The 18,169-nt window shown below is 42.5% G+C and overlaps 1 protein-coding gene across 1 annotated transcript in view; it reads left to right on the top strand.

Moving 5' to 3' along the window:
• BRWD3 (bromodomain and WD repeat domain containing 3) overlaps positions 1–18,169 on the top strand; it is an 80,607-nt gene that overhangs the window by 24,694 nt on the left and 37,744 nt on the right. The window contains exons 13-20 of the mRNA XM_079961591.1: positions 997–1,101; positions 2,497–2,650; positions 4,704–4,838; positions 6,455–6,583; positions 8,531–8,756; positions 13,981–14,148; positions 14,271–14,454; positions 16,961–17,054. Coding sequence (XP_079817717.1) covers positions 997–1,101; positions 2,497–2,650; positions 4,704–4,838; positions 6,455–6,583; positions 8,531–8,756; positions 13,981–14,148; positions 14,271–14,454; positions 16,961–17,054 — 1,195 coding nt within the window. The remainder of the gene's footprint in view (positions 1–996; positions 1,102–2,496; positions 2,651–4,703; positions 4,839–6,454; positions 6,584–8,530; positions 8,757–13,980; positions 14,149–14,270; positions 14,455–16,960; positions 17,055–18,169) is intronic.

Below are 18,169 nucleotides of genomic sequence, written 5' to 3'. Positions count from 1 at the left end.
TCCCATGATGTTATTGCTGTATTTGATTTTCCATAATATTTTTTTAATTTCTTACGCTACTTGTGAAATATAAACAGTCATTTACAAACGTCTTGTAAACTGCTTTACTACAGTCAAGCAGTATATACATTTTCTAAATTAAAATAAGGGATTTATCTTAAACTGATCAATGGCAACTTTCTATCTGTTTGGACTTCTGATTCAAAGCAGAACTGAAAATGGCAGTCTAAATTGCGCTTCCAATTTTGGCTTGGATTGAACAGTGTACTATGGTTTGCTGCAACCAGGAAATAGTTAACTGGGGCATGTAATGGGTTGAAGAGGCAAAGCTGAAAAATGGCAAACTGTGGTTAGGCTGTGACATCTCAGCTGGGACAAAGTGTTCTGAATTGCATTGTGAAGTGTGGTGGATAGCTGTTCAGTATTATACTTTTTTAAACCTTTATATCCCACTTATATTCACTAAGTGACTTTAATTAAAGGAAATTAATGAAAATATTACCTGTTAATTAGCCACTATATAAAAACATCTGATAAGCAACTAGAAGCCAGTTCAGTTGAATTTTGTTCCGATGCTTACTAAATGTTTAATATCCGGTTGGTGAGCTTGTGAACTGACCACATGGTATAAAGCATTGCATTTTGAAGAGTTAGGAGAGTTCTAGGGTTGGCTTGTTCAGCCATGAAAGCTGTTTCTAGATGTTGCTGTAATTTAGAACGTGCATGTGAAGCTACCCTGAATCAGAGGCACATGCAAACCTTGCCCCCTTGTGCTGCATTTTGTGTTAGGTGTGTTTGTGGGTACCAGTGCAGGGTCAATCACAAGATAGCCCTTAAAAAAAATAAAGTGGAAATATTATTATGCAGGAGTTCAGGGTGCCGGTAGACCAAATTCTGAACTGGGTAGGGGAAAAGCAGGTTGGAAAGCAAAGCAGAGGGGCTTCAGTGCCCTACACATGTAACTTTTTTCCTTTTCCCTTTTACTCGAAAATACAGACTAAGATTTGTCAGTGGAAGCAGAGATGGAACAGCCAGAATCTGGCAATATCAGCAGCAAGAATGGAAGAGTATAGTGTTGGAGATGGCGACTAAGATGACTGGGTAAAAGGCAGAAAAATGTTTATAATTTAACCTCAATAGACAAAGGAATTCAAATGTTCAAAACACAGTAATATTTATTTCTGTGGTTGAAATCCAGAAATGTTCGTTTTCTTCACCTGTTTCAGCATCTCTCCCTTCTAGCCATTTTCCTCTTGTGGCTTTTGTGTAACTCAGGGTTTCTGGGGAAACCAAACCATCTTGTTACCTATGGAAAGTTTTGTCATGGTATTCATAGTAGCGTTAAGCTGCACCCGTCTGGTTGCTTCCCATCATCATGTTACGTGTGGCGCATGGGGCTTGCTGTTAAAAATTTGTAAAGCTACAGTACATCTTACTGGGCACATGCATTTCTCTAGAGGGGAGCGCTGGCCTACTTTCTGAACTAACTGTACCTGGTTGAGACACAGTGAGTTGCACTAGGAGCTCTTTTTTGCATTAGAATCTGACAGAGTTTCCGCAGAAAGGAACCTTGTAGTCTGTGTTGAGCATTAAACCAAACAGGATAATTATCAGGAATATAAAAGGCAGATCTTTTCAGAGAGCATTTGGTTATTTTATAAGCTACTTATGCTACATTTCTTGTTTCCTCTAAAGATTCAGCAAAATTTGAATGTGTAATGCTCACAGAACTTGCATTTTCTACATATATTCTCTGGCGGCTGAAAAATGTTAGGTTTAAATAAATAAATTCCTTTATACTACTGTTTGTATGTACAGTTAAACCTCGGTTATTGAACGTAATCCATTCCGGAAGTCCATTTGGCTTCCGAAATGTTTGACAACTGAGGCGCAGCTTTAGATTGGCTGCAACAGCTTCCTGCACTCAAGCAGGAGCCGTGTCGGACTTTCGGCTTCTGAAAAATGCTAGAAAACCGAAGCATTTACTTCTGGGTTTTCGGCCTTCGGGAGTCAAAACGTTCCAAAATGGAGGCATTTGGGAGCCGTGGTTTGACTGTATTGTTTTGATCTGGCCAGCTTTTTACTGACAATGGTTTAGTGATGATAATCTGTTTCCGACATCTGGAAATTAAGGCCAAGTATGATGTATAACTGGAAGGGTTTGTTTGTTTAAAGAAAGGGGTGGGAAACAGGATGTAGCATGTGGGTCGAACCATCAGCACCTCACTCCCACCTGGCAGGCCACTTCGACAGGTGGGCGGGACTAGTAACCTTTTTGGAACCTGTAGTTTCTTCCTCTGGGGCAGCTGCACAAAAGGTGGATGGGGAGGGGTAAGTTCCTAGGATCACAGCCCAAATGTATCCCGTGGCTGCTTTTAACATCTTCAAAAAACAATCTGATCAAAGATTTCCCAGTGTCGCATTTAGTTTGGCTCTAAGTTGGTACTTAAAAGTTTCATTTGACTAGATTCTTCTTTAACGTCTACATTTTCTCAGAAATAGCCAAGTGTCTGGGGAAGACAAGGTGTCCAAGTTGAAGGTGACTATGGTAGCTTGGGATCGTTATGATACTACTGTTATTACAGCAGTCAACAATTTCCTTTTGAAAGTGTGGAACTCTACTACTGGGCAGCTTCTTCACAACCTAACTGTAAGTTAGACCTTCAGTCGATTAGCTTTTTAAGAGGATCTGCATTTAGTGCTCTCTCTGTTGTGTGCCACTGAACTGGGGTCTGGCACTAAGCTTTGGCATCTTTAAGAATTAAGATTCTGATCATGCTTGTGGAGAACAGCTGAGAAACTTGCAAACAGCATCAGATGAGTCCAGGAGTGGTGTGGACCAAGGACTGGTGATCTTTTATCAGAAACACATCAAAACAAATATACAGAAAACAAAATAATTGATCAAATTAGTATTGTTTTCCTAATGGGAGGAGAAAGCTGTTATCATTTTTCCTGCATTCTAACCGATTGATGGTTGGCTGGTTGGTTGGTTAATCAATCAAATAAGATTTTCCTGTTGTTTACTATCCATCTGCCTTCTAACTGATCAATTAACTAATGAAATTATAAATATATTTATATTTTTTACCAAAACTTCAATGAAGGAACCCTTCTGAGGCACTTCTGAGAAAATGTTAGCGTGTTTACAATTGAATGAATAAAAGATACCACTTATTGTTCAGGAGGGGATTACTTGTGTTTCATAATACAATTAGAATTTTCATAATATAAGTGGGACTAAAACCCGCCCCCCCCCCCAGCATTAAAGTTTCATATATATATATTAGAATATCAGATCCTTCCAGATACCTGTTGTGTTCAAAAAATTCCCACAGGGTTGGAAAATGCTGTGACAGGCATGTATATTATTCTGTCTGATCCCAGGAAGAGCAGGGATAGGTGAATTCTTGCTTGGCCAAAAAAGCAAGCTGCTCTTGTGTTCAAGTATTCTCAGTAAGATTCTCCATTGTTAAGCTGAACAATAGAGCAGCCTGATTTGTTCCTGTGTGACTATTCCCAATAACAAAATCCTGACCTGTGGGAGTATGGTTAACTGGGATCAGTGGGCAGGCAAGTGGGACAATTGTCTTCTAGGTTGTGTAGAGCAGGAACGTCCAACTCCTAAGAGACTGCGATCTACTCACAGGAAAAAAAGTGGCAGTGATCTACCCCTTTTTGGGGGAGGGGTTCAGGTCAAAGTTGTTGACTTTTTTTAGGGAGGACAGTTCCGTTTTTTTGTGGGGGGGTGGGTTCTGGCAAAAGTAAAGGGGAAAGGGGATTAGGTGCTCACCAAAAGATCGCTATGAAAACAATCTGCCTCACAGTGAAAACTCCGCCTTCCTTTCTAGCGAAAATGGAGAGTGGGGTGAGGGGGCGGATGCTTTTAGGCAAAAGCAAAGGAAAAGGAGCCCATGATCGACCGTGATCGACCTGAAGCTCCGGGGATTGATCAATGGATCCCGATTGACCTGTTGGACATCCCTGGTGTAGAGCTATCACTTGCACTCAGGAGGCTGATGTGCCCTTCAGTCCCCAGCAGCAAATAACTGTGGAGCCTGTCCCCACTTCAAATTGGAACTGCTCCAATATGAGCAGAGTTGCTTGCATTTCCAGCTACCCACTTTTTAAAACAATTGCCTTGTCTTTAAACAGGAGGTCAGTGTGGATATGCCTCCATTCTCTCTCAATTCCAAAATATTTAAAAGTCCCTGAATATGGGCTTCTACCTGACATTGTAGTTTTCTGTGTTAGAACCCTTCTGACGTGCTAGTTTTGTGTCTATTAGGGGTGTTCATTTTTCCATTTATATACCAGTTTTCATAAAAATTTCAAAGTAGTTTACAAAGCACAATATAAAATACACAATTGCAAACAACTAATAAAAGATCAATACTATCATAAAAAAACCCAAACCAGGGATTAGTTCAGCAACAGCATAGTGGTGGACACGTAGGATTCTTTAAACTTCACAAGGATCTGATGGTCTGGGTGACACACCTTTTTGTCATGAAAGAATGTTCTGTCATCGAAGCCTTCAGTCTGAGGTGGTAGACCACAGAAACATGCAGACCACCTTCATAAGATTGAGGCACTGGTCACCTGTGTGTATGTGACGAGCAGGGGAGGGGGGAATGTAACATGAAGCTTATATGGGACAGTAACTACTTCTTAAAATATTACTTTCTTTGCATTTGTTGCAGGGCCATGATGATGAAGTGTTTGTTTTGGAAGCTCACCCATTTGACCAAAGGATCATGCTTTCTGCAGGCCATGATGGGAATATTTTCATTTGGGACCTCGAGAAAGGAACAAAAATGCGCAATTACTTTAACATGGTACTGTATGATGGGCAGAATGAGTGGTCAGATCTTAGAATCATAGACTTGTAGAGTTGGAAGGGACCCTAGGGTCATCTAGTCCAACCCCCTGCAGTACAGAAAACCTTTTGCCTAACATGGGGCTTGAGCTCATGACCCTATGATTAAGAGTCACAGATCTGAGAATTAATGTGTATTTATCTGCGTTGGTGCAGGATCTTTATAAAGCACCTCATACCAAAGCAGAGAGAACCCACCCTTGCTGTCCTTGGTGAAAATACATCTTGCTGAAAATAGAAGTAAAGTTTCTATAAGCTTAAAGGTAAAGGACCCCTGACAGTTAAGTCCAGTCGCAAACGACACTGGGGTTGCGGCTCTCATCTCGCTTTACAGGCCAAGCGAGCCGGCGTTTGTCCACATACTGTTTTTCCAGGTCATGTGGCCAGCATGACTAAGCCGCTTCTGGTGCAACGGAACACCGAAACCAGAGCAGCTCATGGAAACACTGTTTACTTTCCCGCTGGAGCAGTACCTATTTGTCTACTTGCACTTTTTGGTGTGCTTTTGAACTGCTAGGTTGGCAGGAGCTGGGACCGAGGAACGGGAGCTCACCCCGTCCCAGGGATTCAGACCGCTGACCTTCTGATCGGCAAGCCCAAGAGGCCGAGTGGTTTAGACCACAGTGCCACCCGCGTCCCTTAAGCTTACAATATAACAAAACCATGCAGGGTGAGAAGGGGGTATGGGAGAACTCTGTTGTGATTAACAGGTCTAATTTGTAATCAGAGGGAAATGTTTTGCCAGGTGCTGGCAAAAACCAAGTGCTTTGTGGGAGGGATGTTAAGAGTTCTGGTGGCACACTCAGAGCAAAGGGGTGTTTTTTAACCTAAGTTTAGCCCAGTCCTTCCCTTCCCCCGCCCTTTACTTTCAGATCCTAGTTCTTTTTCTTTCCCGTTGATACAAATTTGCTCCTGATTACACTGACTACTGTGCTTGCTCACCTGTTCCTTTTAGTCAGTGGACCCTCCCCTCCCCTCCCCCTCAGTTCTGGTCTGTTTCTTTGAGTTAAGTGGTCTGTTTGTCTCAAGTGATTTTATTCATCCATTGTCAGTCTTACATTCTTCTGGTCCCTTTGTGTGTGCTTTTGCATGTACTTATTGTGTGTCAAGTGATTCTTATTTATTTCCAGCCAAGCCATAGTATGCCTTTTTAGTTGTTGTCATAGTAATTGCTAGCATCATCTTCATTATTTCTTTTTTACCCTCCCTCAAACTTTGAATGCTATTCTTGTAGGAACTGTTGCAGCTAACCTCTTGAGATTTGGCAAGAGGTGCTCTGCTTACAAATTTCATCAATTTTCTGCCAAAAATTGTGAATGAAATCTGCAGGCAATGTAATTGAATGGAAGATGACAAAGCCCTTTTTTTTACTCCAAAGTGAACTTGAACCTGGGCAGAACTGGGCAGTGTCTGGAACGCTTTGAGCTGAGAATGGTTGTTTTTTTGAAGTGCTGAATCAGGGTCAGAACCAAATCTTGTTGTCGGTACACACCCCTAAAAGAAAGGAAAATTCAGCTTATAAATTTGTCCAGAAAAGTTAAGCAGATCCAAATGGGTGTTGTGTGTGTTTTACAGATTGAGGGCCAAGGCCATGGTGCAGTGTTTGACTGTAAATTTTCCCCTGATGGTCAGCACTTTGCCTGTACAGATTCCCATGGGCACCTACTATTGTTTGGATTCGGATGCAATAAGAGTTATGAAAAGGTGAGTTGGTGGACTCTTAATGTCCTTCTGTGTTTAGCAGTATTTGACATCATCCAGCCAGAATGAATCACTTTTAAAGTCCTGTGAATTGCAAGGAAAATGTAAGAATGTGCTTAAATCTCTCTTAAAGTTAATGGGATATTAAAAGTGCCTAGCTTTGCAAATGGATTGTGTGTGCTGTTCTTCTGTGGGAGACATTCAGACTGGAACTAATTACTCTAGATTAATCCTACTCTGTGGGGTTTATTGTATAGCTGCTGGTTTGAGGACTGATTAACTGGTAATGTCTGGAGGAACTGAGTCCTTGATTTATAAACTGCTAATAAGGTAAAGGTAAAGTTACCCCTGCCCGTACGGGCCAGTCTTGACAGACTCTGGGGTTGTGCGCCCATCTCACTTAAGAGACCAGGGGCCAGCGCTGTCCGGAGACACTTCCGGGTCACGTGGCCAGCGTGACATCGCTGCTCTGGCCAGAACCAGAGCCGCACACAGAAACGCCGTTTACCTTCCCGCTGGTAAGCGGTCCCTATTTATCTACTTGCACCCGGAGGTGCTTTCGAACTGCTAGGTTGGCAGGCGCTGGGACCGAGCAGCGGGATCGCACCCCGCCGCAGGGATTCGAACCGCCGACCTTTCGATCGGCAAGCCCTAGGCGCTGAGGCTTTAACCCACAGCGCCACCTGCGTCCCGCTCTGCTAATAATAAACTGCTAATAATGGTGTGAAAAGGATACAGATGTTTTTAAAGGCTAAGAAAATGAGAAGTGTATGTGCACATGCTCATGCTTTGTCTTAAGCAGCAGCTTCTTGGCACTCACAATAACGAAGAATTTCTAAAGAAAAAATATAATTATAAAACCAGCTAGTGACTCCTAGTATGTTTACAAGCACAGTTCAGAGTGTTGGTACTGACCTTTGAAGCCGCAAACGGCTTTGGCCATGTATACCTGAAGGAGCATCTCCACCCCCATCGTTCACTGAGGTTCCATCGCCAATGGTCTTCTGGTGGTTCCCTCACAGCGAGAAGTGAAGTACCAGGTAGAGGGCCATCTCAGCAGTGGCACCCACCTTGTGGAACACCCTCCCATTAGATGTCATGGAGATAAAGAACTACACAATGTTTAGAAGACATCTAAAAGCAACTTTTTGTATCAGAAAGTTTTTAATGTGTGACATTTTATTATTTTCTTAAATTTTGCCGGAAGTCGCCCAGAGTGGCTGAGGAAACCCAGCTAGATGGGTGGGGTATAAATAATAAGATTATTAATAATAATATTACTCAAAATGATTAAGAAAGCAAGTTTTGGCCAAGGGTGTTCCTCCTAGGCAGTGTATTTCACAGGTTAGGGGCACTATTTAAAAAAACTGCTCTGCCCACTAGAAAGTTTAACCTACCCATTTATGGCAGAAATTTTGAGCAGGACTGCCCTAAAAATATTTAAGGATGTGAAAGTGTGTTAGCGAGATGTGCACTCCATAAAGGTTCTGAGTCAAAACCAGAACCTTGAGTTGAATTTGGAAGAAAACTGGAAAATTACACAGTTTGCAGTGAATTGGTTATAAAAAGAAGTTTGTTAAACTCCTTCTCTTGAAGTTGACCACTTAGGACCTCATATCTGTGGTTTCTGAAGGATACCACCCTCATGTTTCATTAAAGCTTTTCTTTGTAGTCCTAAGGGTGAGAACTGTGCTTGCTTTTTTTAAAAAAAAAAATGAAAACCACATAGAAAAGACACTTAATTCTAAGCTTTTGTGGTGCATAGAAATAGTTCACATGCAGGTTTGCTCCTCTAAAGTAGTCTGAATAGTCCGATGGGGCCAAGGTGAGAATTACCATTTGACAGATAATTTCTAGCCAGAAAGACAGTTAACAGAGTATGCGTTGTATGAGAAGAATTAAGAAATGTTTGTGTATTTGTACTGATTTCTAAGTTTGTGTCCGTTGTAGATCCCGGACCAGATGTTCTTCCACACAGATTACCGCCCTCTGATCCGTGATGCGAATAACTATGTCCTAGATGAACAAACTCAACAGGCGCCGCATCTCATGCCTCCCCCGTTCTTAGTTGATGTGGATGGAAATCCTCACCCCACAAAATACCAGCGACTGGTGCCAGGGCGGGAAAATTGTAACGATGAGCAACTCATTCCTCAGCTGGGATATGTGGCAAACGGTACACCATATTTAAATCACAGAATCTGAAATGAAGAGGTGTTTCTTGCCTATTATGAAGTTTCTTAGAATGTAGTATGCCTATTAAGAAGTTTCTGTTTTTGGGTATGGCAGTCTTCATCCTGCTGGCCTTCAGATGGTTTGGATTATCAATATATGCTGGCTGGAACAGATGAGAATTGCAATCCAAAACATCTTGATGGCATCAGGTTGGGGTAAGGCTGGGATATGGGTTAACTCAAGAAAGAAGGGTCCCTCTCTGTCTTGCATGGGGGAAAACCATACATTAAAAATAATCTATTAAAATATTAGTAATAACATAGGTCTCCTGATGAGGCAGACCAGCAGTCTTTCCTCTGAATTTAATGTCAAAGGTGTTTTGTTTTTTTGTTTACTCATAAGTAAAGATGCAGTCTTAAACCCACTTATGTACAAGCCAGCCCCTTTAAATTCAGTAAGATTTACTTCCTTGTAGACATGGTTGGGCTTGCCACTGTAAATCTTTCTGAATGCAATTTTGGGCTTACTTTAAGTGAAGACTTTTTGGTGAGTAACACCTTATTTCATCAGATATTATTTAAATAAGTTTTTTTCCTTCTGATTTTATGGTTTACTTTATCAGATTTTGTCTCTAATGCATTCTTTTTGTGACCTTATTGTTCATCATTTAGAAACCATGTTAAGCAACAAAAAAATTTGTCAAAATAAAGTTGTAGCTGTAGCTATTTTTTGAAACCTTCCAAACAATACAGATGAGGGGAATGCATTTAGACAAGCTAGCATAAAAGCTCTGTGATGCGATGGAGTTTCTAAATTGGAAAAGTAATTAAGTATTACTGCATGGTTGGGCTGCAATCCTAAGTAAGCAGGTGAACATACAAAAGGCTGGGAGGGGTGGAGTTTTTGGATTTCATGATCTAGCAGCCTCTGCTTGATGAGAGAGAAGATTTGTGAGCCATCCAATAGAAGAAGGGAATCTATTGCAATCCCTATTTGCCTGTGTTTGAGGGTAATATCAGAAAACGATGTAGAATTATGTGTGTCTCTCAATAAAGAAGTTAGTAAGCATTCCGGGTCTGTATTGAAATGAATTTTTAGCCAGTATTTGAAAGTCATAATTCAGCCCCTGGATTCTAGGAGATGCTGGCCAAACTTTAAACATATAACCAGATAGGAGACACATTTTGGAGCCCCTAGAATTTGTCGGAAGAAGAATGCCTCTACACCCTCGACTTGGTTGTTAAAGTCAGTTATCCATAAGGAAATCCCATAAAGGAGTTGCAATACAGTTTTTGCTCTGTATGCCTAACCGCTGCAGGCACATTCTGTTTACCATCAAGAAAATAGAATTGTTTAGTTTGTGCTGCGGAGCACAAATGGTCTGCAGAGCACAAATGGTCACCCATTTTAGATTGTAAAAGGTGATCCCTAAGTATTTAAAGCTTTTAACTTGTTTGATTTCTTGATTACCAATACACAATTTAGATGGATGCCAACTCTTTGGCAATAATCAATCGATAGGTGATTTCCTTGACAGTAATGAAAGTACGCTTTTAGAACTTTTAGAACTCTGGTGCAGGAGAGGTTAAAAAAAAGAGAGGGAGTAAAGGACCCCTGGATGGTTAAGTCCAGTCAAAGGCATCTGTGGGGTGCGGCGCTCATCTTTCTTCAGGCCGAGGGAGCTGGTGTTTGTTCACAGACAGCTTTCCGGGTAATGTGGCCAGCATGACTAAATTGCTTCTGGTGCAACGGAACACCGTGATGGAAACCAGAGCACATGGAAATGCTGTTTACCTTCCTGTCGCAGTGGTACTGATTTATCTACTTACACTGGCATACTTTCAAACTGCTAGGTTGGCAGGAGCTGGGACAAGCAACGGGCGCTCACCCCGTCGTGAGGATTTGAACTGCTGACTTTCTGATCGGCAAGCCCAAGAGGCTCAGCGGTTTAGACCACAACGCCACCTGCAGGAGAGGAGGACAGTGTCATTGCATATAAATGTACAGTGGTACCTTGGGTTACGAGCTTAATTCGTTCTGGAAAGTCCATTCTTAACCTGAAGTGTTCTTAACCCGAGGCGCACATTCCCTACATAGGCCTCCTGTGGCCCCGGAAGTGGATTGCATTCGTATCCCGGGGCAAAGTTCGCAACCCGGGACACCTACCTCTGGGTTTGTGGAGTTTGTAACCCGATGTGTTCGTAAGCAGGACTGTTTGTACCACTGTACCACTGTATAGGAACTGTCTTAGATCCCACTGCATAGGAACTGCCTTAGATCCTAACCTAGGAGGGTTGCCATTCATAACGAGTAGATGTTGTTTCATATCATTCAAAAATAGATTAAATAAATGTGGGTCAAGAATACATATAAATGTCCCCTTTCGGATTTCATATACTTATCCGCTAGAAAGGCAAGTGAGAGACAGTTATCAATAGTTGATTTCTAGTTTGTAAATCTGATTTACAAATGTTAAGGACCAATAATTCTATTCCTTTTAATCCAATCCAACAGATAGCACTCTAAATGTTTAGAGTTTACTTATAGTGGACAGGAGACCAATAGGGTGATAATTACACGGCTGTTCAGGATCACCTTTTTTATAAATTGGGATGATTACAGAAGTTAACCACGATTATGGTATAATTCCATATTCATCTTTAAGAGTTAAAAGGTTAGCAAGTGGTGATGTCCACCGATGTGCATACTTTTTTCAAAACCTCAGCAGAAATCCCATCAGAGCCAGGGGCCTTACGGAGTTTTAGCTCTGCAATAAGTTCCATAATTTTGTCTGAGCTTACTGGGGGCAAGTTTGGTATAGTAAAGAGGACAGGCTCATCAGCATTTGGAAGAAAGCAGGGTGAGATTTTGAGTATTTTAAAATAGTAGTCCACCCAGGTTTGGGAGGGAATGGTAGGTACAATTAAAAAATAGTATTCAGGTAGCCAGAGTTTATTTGCCAGAAGGTTTTATGATGATTCACTTTTACTGCATTTATTAAGTGTGTCCATTTATTCTGATGGTATATTTTCTTCTTCTTAGCAATAACTTCATTATATAACTTCCTACGAGTAAAATAGGTTTTTTTGGTTTTATCGTCACCCTTTTTGCAAAGGTCTCTGAACGATATTCTGAGCAATCTTTTCTCTGTATAGCATTCCTGGTCAAACCAAGGGGAGGGATTAGAGAGGGTAACAGATGCAGGCTTAGCTATTGTACCACAGTTGTCTATTACTTGGGAGTAAGCTGTTATTACTACCTTAATAGAATGTGAGTTACTAAGGGTTGTTCTCAAGTGTAACATTTTGTCTTGAGTCCAGGAATTTGGTCCCTTCGAATTGGGACTATCTAATCCTTTTCAAAATACTATCAGAGGCCTGATCAGAGTTACCAGGCTTCAAGATCTTATTTATTGGGTCGCATGTAGACAGAAGTAAGGGGGCGTGGTCACTTTCCATACGGACTCCAATAGAAATGAAGTTAACACCAGAGTGTAGATTTAGAGAACTGATACAATACAGATACAATTAGAATTATTTGTGATAAATCTGTATTGCATTACCCCATCCATGGTGACCCACAACATCTGTGGGATTCAGATTAGAACAGCCTGTAGGTGCTTCCTTATACAGGGCTCAAGTGAACTCACACGGGACTGCAGTCCAATCCCTCCCCCCAAGAAGTCAAAATAATATTTTCCTCTCCCCACACTCTTATTGGGTGATCTGATGAAGGTCTTTTCCCCTTTCTCGTTCACCCCTCTCTTGACTGGTCAGAGAATAGCTGTCACTGTCATCATACCTGCCCAGTCAGGCAGTCAGGCCTGGAAGACTGCAAGGCCTAGTGCTCCATGAAGGACTCACCTCTGCTCAAGCTGGTGGGAAGCAGTGAAAAGCAGAAAGAGAGGTGGCAGTGGCGGCAGGATCTGCTGCTTGGTGAAAGAGACCCACACATTTAGTAAGGAGGGCAGGAAACTCATCATGGACTAGCAGCTGATGGCCCATGGACTGGCAGTAGTCCAGGGACTACCACTTTGAGTAGCACTGTCCTAGGACAAGTGTGACAATAATACCTTTAGGAACAAATTCCAGAGTGGGAGCTGTGCTAGTCTGTTTCAGAATAAAATAAAGAAAAATGAAAAACAGTGTCTAGTGGCACCTTAAAGACCTACAGACTTATTGTATCATATTTGTTGGTCAGATACCATTTCATCAGGTGCATTATATTTTAACCTTTATAGATAGGTTTAATCACCTGCAAAAACGTTTTAGCAGAGTGAGGCCAGAAAATTACACAATACAAGGGAGACTTGGAAAAATCAACAAATACACAACACAAATGAGATCTGGTCAAAGGTGTAAAAGATTGAATCCATAGGGGTGATCTGCTTCCAGTTGGTGCTGATCCAGGCTGGAGCTGGAGTCATGGTTTCTAACTATGGAATGGAGTGGTGGCATACAAGATGATGACAGTGATGATATGTTAACCCAGTACAGGTTCAGAGAAGACTTATAATCACTGTCAGTTGCTCTGCTAGGTCATTGTTTGCAGCAGGATCACCTTCCTCCCCCCAAGTAGTCCCTTCCACGTAGACTTGCAGCAATAGAACTGTCTGTGAGCCAAGTAGGTGCTCCTCTGGCCCCTTGGACTTCCTGTCAAGTCTGTTGCTGCATTTGCTCTTGAGACCTGGGGGTGGGTGGGAATCAGGAACTGAAAGAAGGGTTTGATGGATTATGGGGGGACGAGTGAGTTGTCCCTGAGATGGGGTTCTTCAGGTTGTTTTCAAACTACTGTGAGATTCTTCCAGTCCAGATGGAGTAAGGTTTATCTGCAGGATCACAAGCCTTGACCTCCAAAGAGACCTCCAGGCTCTGCGTTGGATAGGATCCTAAATCTGCAGGCAAGATGAATATTGTGCATACATAAACACCTAGCCAGACGACAGTTCTTTTTTTTTAATGAGCAAGCGGTTCCTACGTTTAATTCTTACTTTAAATGGAGAATGCAGTCTTCTGAGTTGCACGGGGCTCTTCTTTCACCTGTGTGTCAAGGAAAAATAGTTCAGTTCAGTACTAGCATGCAGGCTCACTGGCTAGCACAAGGTTCTTGATGGGCACATGGTAACCTGCTTCGGGGTCTCCCATGGCACACCTTTTGGCATTCACTCTAATAAAGTATTGTTGTACATCTCGGAATGCTCACTTGATGCTCTTTTTTTTGCAAAGGTGATGGTGAAGTTGTGGAGCAGGTGATTGGGCAGCAAACTAATGACCAAGAAGAAAGCATCCTTGATGGAATGATCAGGGAGCTACAACGAGAGCAAGATCAGAGAAGACTTAATGGAAGTGAAGCTACTCCAAATCTTCTGCAAATCAGATTGCAGCCTGCTAATAGTAAGAGTCATCTCCTGTTATTCTTCTAGACAAGTGTAGAAGGATTCAGTGTTCATTGGTCTTCTTTTGATACAACAAACACGATGGGGAAAGTTGATTAGTCTTCTGGTTTGTTTTGGTAGCTTTGAGAAGTCCAAGTTTGGATATAGCTTCCCCCCCAAATGTTGGGCTCAGACGGAGTGGTCAGATTGAAGGTGTTCGGCAGATGCACCACAACGCTCCTAGAAGTCAGATGGCCACGGAGAGGGATCTCATGGCATGGAGCAGGAGAGTGGTGGTGAACGAGCTGCATCCTGGGATTAGCAGGTAAAAACAATGTTTAGAATTATTTCAAGTTTTGTCTTTATGCATGTGTGTGCCATGATCTTCCTGGAATCGTTTTAAGGAACTCACCCATGTGTTCCCATGAGATCAGCAGAGTATATTTGTTTGTTTGTTTGTTTGCTGTCACACCAACTCCCTTCTTTAGCTTTTCTAAACCTAAGCCAAAGTAGGAGGTTTAACTGACGGACATACCTGTAGGTCATCATCTTGGAAACCTTTGGCCAGTCATGGCAGGGGAGAGAAACAGCCAATCAGGAGTGTATGGGGCTGGTAAAGAAATTTGAAAGTTTACATGGCAGCTAGAGCCTGGCTACAAAAGTAGCTAGGTGTGCTTAGGGGTCTGTCTGGCAGGATAAGCCTGTTTAATTTCCTCAGGTGGAGGAAATAGACTGAGAAAGAGGATAGAGATACTTTAGGAAGAGGGAAAGCAAATACAGTGGTGCCCCGCAAGACGAATGCCTCGCAAGACGGAAAACTCGCTAGACGAAAGAGTTTTCCGTTTTGGAGGTGCTTCGCAAAACGAATTTCCTATGGGCTTGCTTCGCAAGACGAAAATGTCTTGCGAGTTCCTGCGGGGTTTTTTCCCTCCCCCCCCCTTTTTCTAAGCCGCTTATCCGATAAGCCGCTAAAAGCTGCTAAAAGCCGCTAAACCGCTAATAGCGCTAATCCGCTAAGCCGTCAATGGGCTTGCTTCGCAAGACGAAAAAACCGCTAGACAAAGAGACTTGCGGAACGGATTCTTTTCGTCTTGCGAGGCACCACTGTAGTAATTGCAGGAGGAGATACTTTTAATAGAAACAGTTCTGTTGTAGAGAATTATAAGTGAAGTTTAAACCTAAAACGGCATTTCAGAGAGAAAATAAATACTGTGCCTTTAATAGTGAAACCTTCAAGCGTTATCCTTTTTGAATGTATGTTAATAGAAACAGTTTTTGTCTCCATTGTGCCTCAGCTTTGATTTCTACCTAGCTTGGGGAATAGGTTTTCACTGCACTCCCCAGCATCAAGAGGCCTTGCTGCAGGTTTATATTATACACTACCACATGCAGAGAATATCTGAATTCTTGGTTGTTTTAGAAAGGGAGTGACCAAGCTTTAATTATTCCATCTTCACTGAAGGGAGTATGTCACAACAGCCCAGGTAACAAATGCATAGGTCAAGGCTGGTTCTTCACCAGTTCATACTTGAAATTGACAGACATAGGCAGCAGAGAGATGTGGTTTGGTGGGTTAAACAACAAGTCCCCAAGTATAGAGTTTACATAGCTGTGTTGCTTTTCTCTAGTGTTCCCTTGCTTTTGCTGGACTTGGAACATGAATACACCAGTTGCAGCACCACAGAAACACAGCACTCTAAACACCTTTGTTCCAGTCCTTGTAGAATTGCAAGGGGCATTGTTTGATAAATTACCCCTTCCTAGAGACGCTGCTGTAAGGATCCCTCTAATCTGGAAATGAAGAACCTCTAGCCCACAGGCCTGATTAGACCTAGTACAAGTCCCTGTTTGGCCCACAAAGCCATTTTCCAAGACCACACCCACTTGCCCCACACCTGACATCATTTGTGATGTAGCTGCCAGTGAACAATTTGGAGCCTTAAAGTGCACTCCTGCTTATTCTTTTGCAAGGGAGACTTGCTGTCGCTGCAGATCAGCTGTTTGAGAGTAACAGCAAACTGGTTGGAATCAGCCAAAAGCCAGGCTTGAACAGTGCCTTATCAGCTTACCAGTGGTAACTTTGGATTGGATTTTTCCTTGCAGCACAGCTTGAGCTCAGTTTGTGCTACAAAGGAAAAAATTGACTGCTTGGTGTCATGCTGATGGCAGGTGATTGATAGGTGGGCAGTCCTCCTCACCTGTCAAAGTGGCCTTCCCCGGGTGGGGGAGCTCAGGATCCAGCTCACCAATTGGGAAAGGTTTCCCACAACTGCTCTAATCAAAGACCATTTGATTTGCTCAAAAAGTCCTAAAAGCATAATATTTTTCTCTTATCCCATTAAATTTGCAGTTTTGAGAAATGGTAGCTTTGCGCATGAAATCTTATACATGTGAACTCAGGAATAAACTCTGCTGTGCTCACTGTGGCCTGCCACAGGAAATTGCACAGGATTACATTTTTAGCCACCCTGCACTGACGCCTGTTCTTTAAGTGCAAAATAAAGACCACACTTCTCCACCAACTATCCTGGCTGAGCAAGCTCCAGTTTGCGCATCAAATTTTCTCATCCAGAACAGTTTCCCCGTTCAATTAAGTGGTGGCTATTGCATCTTTCTTTTGTGCATGCAGATCTAATCTCTCTGTTGAAATGAACACATAGCAGGAGTGCATATAGAATTCTAGATTGAAGAACACTAGCTTCAATAGATGGGGAAAATTCTGAATCCCCCCCCCAGCAAAAAAAAAGAAAAAGCTTGGAAGCCAGGGTGATGAAAATCTAAGAACATGTTTAAAGGTTCAAAGATTAACCCAAACTTAACATCTTCTTAAGAGTTCAAGAGGAATGCCGAGCTGCAAAAGGCGAATTAGAAATTCATCTGTATACTCTTGAAAAGAAGAGAAAGCCTTCCCATACTTTACAAAGGGTGAGAAATTTTGCTTGTTTTCAGAAATCCTGTGTATTCCATGCTAAGAGCTAGCTAGCCAAGCACAGATATAGGATCTTAATGCTTTGGAGGGCAGTGCTATTGGGAGGAAGGGCTGAAATACCACTGGCATCCAGGATTTTTTAGGGAGTATCCAAGCTTGTGCAAAAGAGCAAAGTTCCACATAAATTGCAGGGGAATGAGGCTTGTGGTGCATAATATGATAAATAAGCTTAGCGTAGCTTTAAACTTGACTTCTGAGTAGAGAGCCAGGGAACTGGAGGGTATCTCATTTGGGCCTCCTCATCTTAGGAAGAATGATGCAAGTGGGTTCATGTCCTCAGACTACACAGATAAATGGATAAACTCCATGTATATTCATATACATTAATAAATTGTGAGTAAGAGTAAGGGATTGGGGACGTGGGTGGTGCTGTGGTCTAAACAACTGAGCCTAGGGCTTCCTGATCAGAAGGTTGGCAGTTTGAATCCCTGTGACGGGGTAAGGTCCCATTGCTCAGTCCCAGCTCCTGCCAACCTAGCAGTTCGAAAGCACATCAAAGTGCAAGTGGATAAATAGGTACCGCTCTGGTGGGAAGGTAAATGGCGTTTCCGTGTGCTGCTCTGGTTTTGCCAGAAGTGGCTTAGTCATGCTGGCCACATGATCTGCAGACAAATGTCGGCTTCCTTGGCCAGAAAAGCGAGATGAGCACCGCAACCCCAGAGTCGTTCACGACTGGACTTAACTGTCAGGGGTCTTTTACCTTTTTGAGAGTAAGGGATTAGGTAGGGAGAGCAAGGAGGCTCCAATTATAGTGGTTGCAGGTAGTGGGAGGTATGGTGTAAGGCATGAGACAGGGCAGATACAGAGGGTGTTGAATGCTTAATTGTTGATTGCTGCATGCTGGCTCTTCCTCCTCCAACTGGGGAACCAGTGTCCTGTCAGCCAGCTCTCAAGCCTGAAGATACTGCTGTTAAACATCAGACCAGTTTTAAATATAATCTCATTCGCCCACAGTTTGGGCCAGCAGGGGCAGAGTTGTGCTCCCCCCCCCCCAAATCTTTGCCTGTCTAAGTGTTCAGGGCAACATCAGACCAGATTTCCCCCCCCATGT

The sequence above is a fragment of the Podarcis cretensis genome (genome assembly GCF_951804945.1).
Source record: "Podarcis cretensis genome assembly, chromosome: Z".
In the NCBI taxonomy this organism is placed as follows: Eukaryota; Metazoa; Chordata; class Lepidosauria; order Squamata; family Lacertidae; genus Podarcis; species Podarcis cretensis.
The sequence above is the reverse complement of the archived record's forward strand: the minus strand, read 5'-3'. Positions and strand labels throughout refer to the sequence as shown.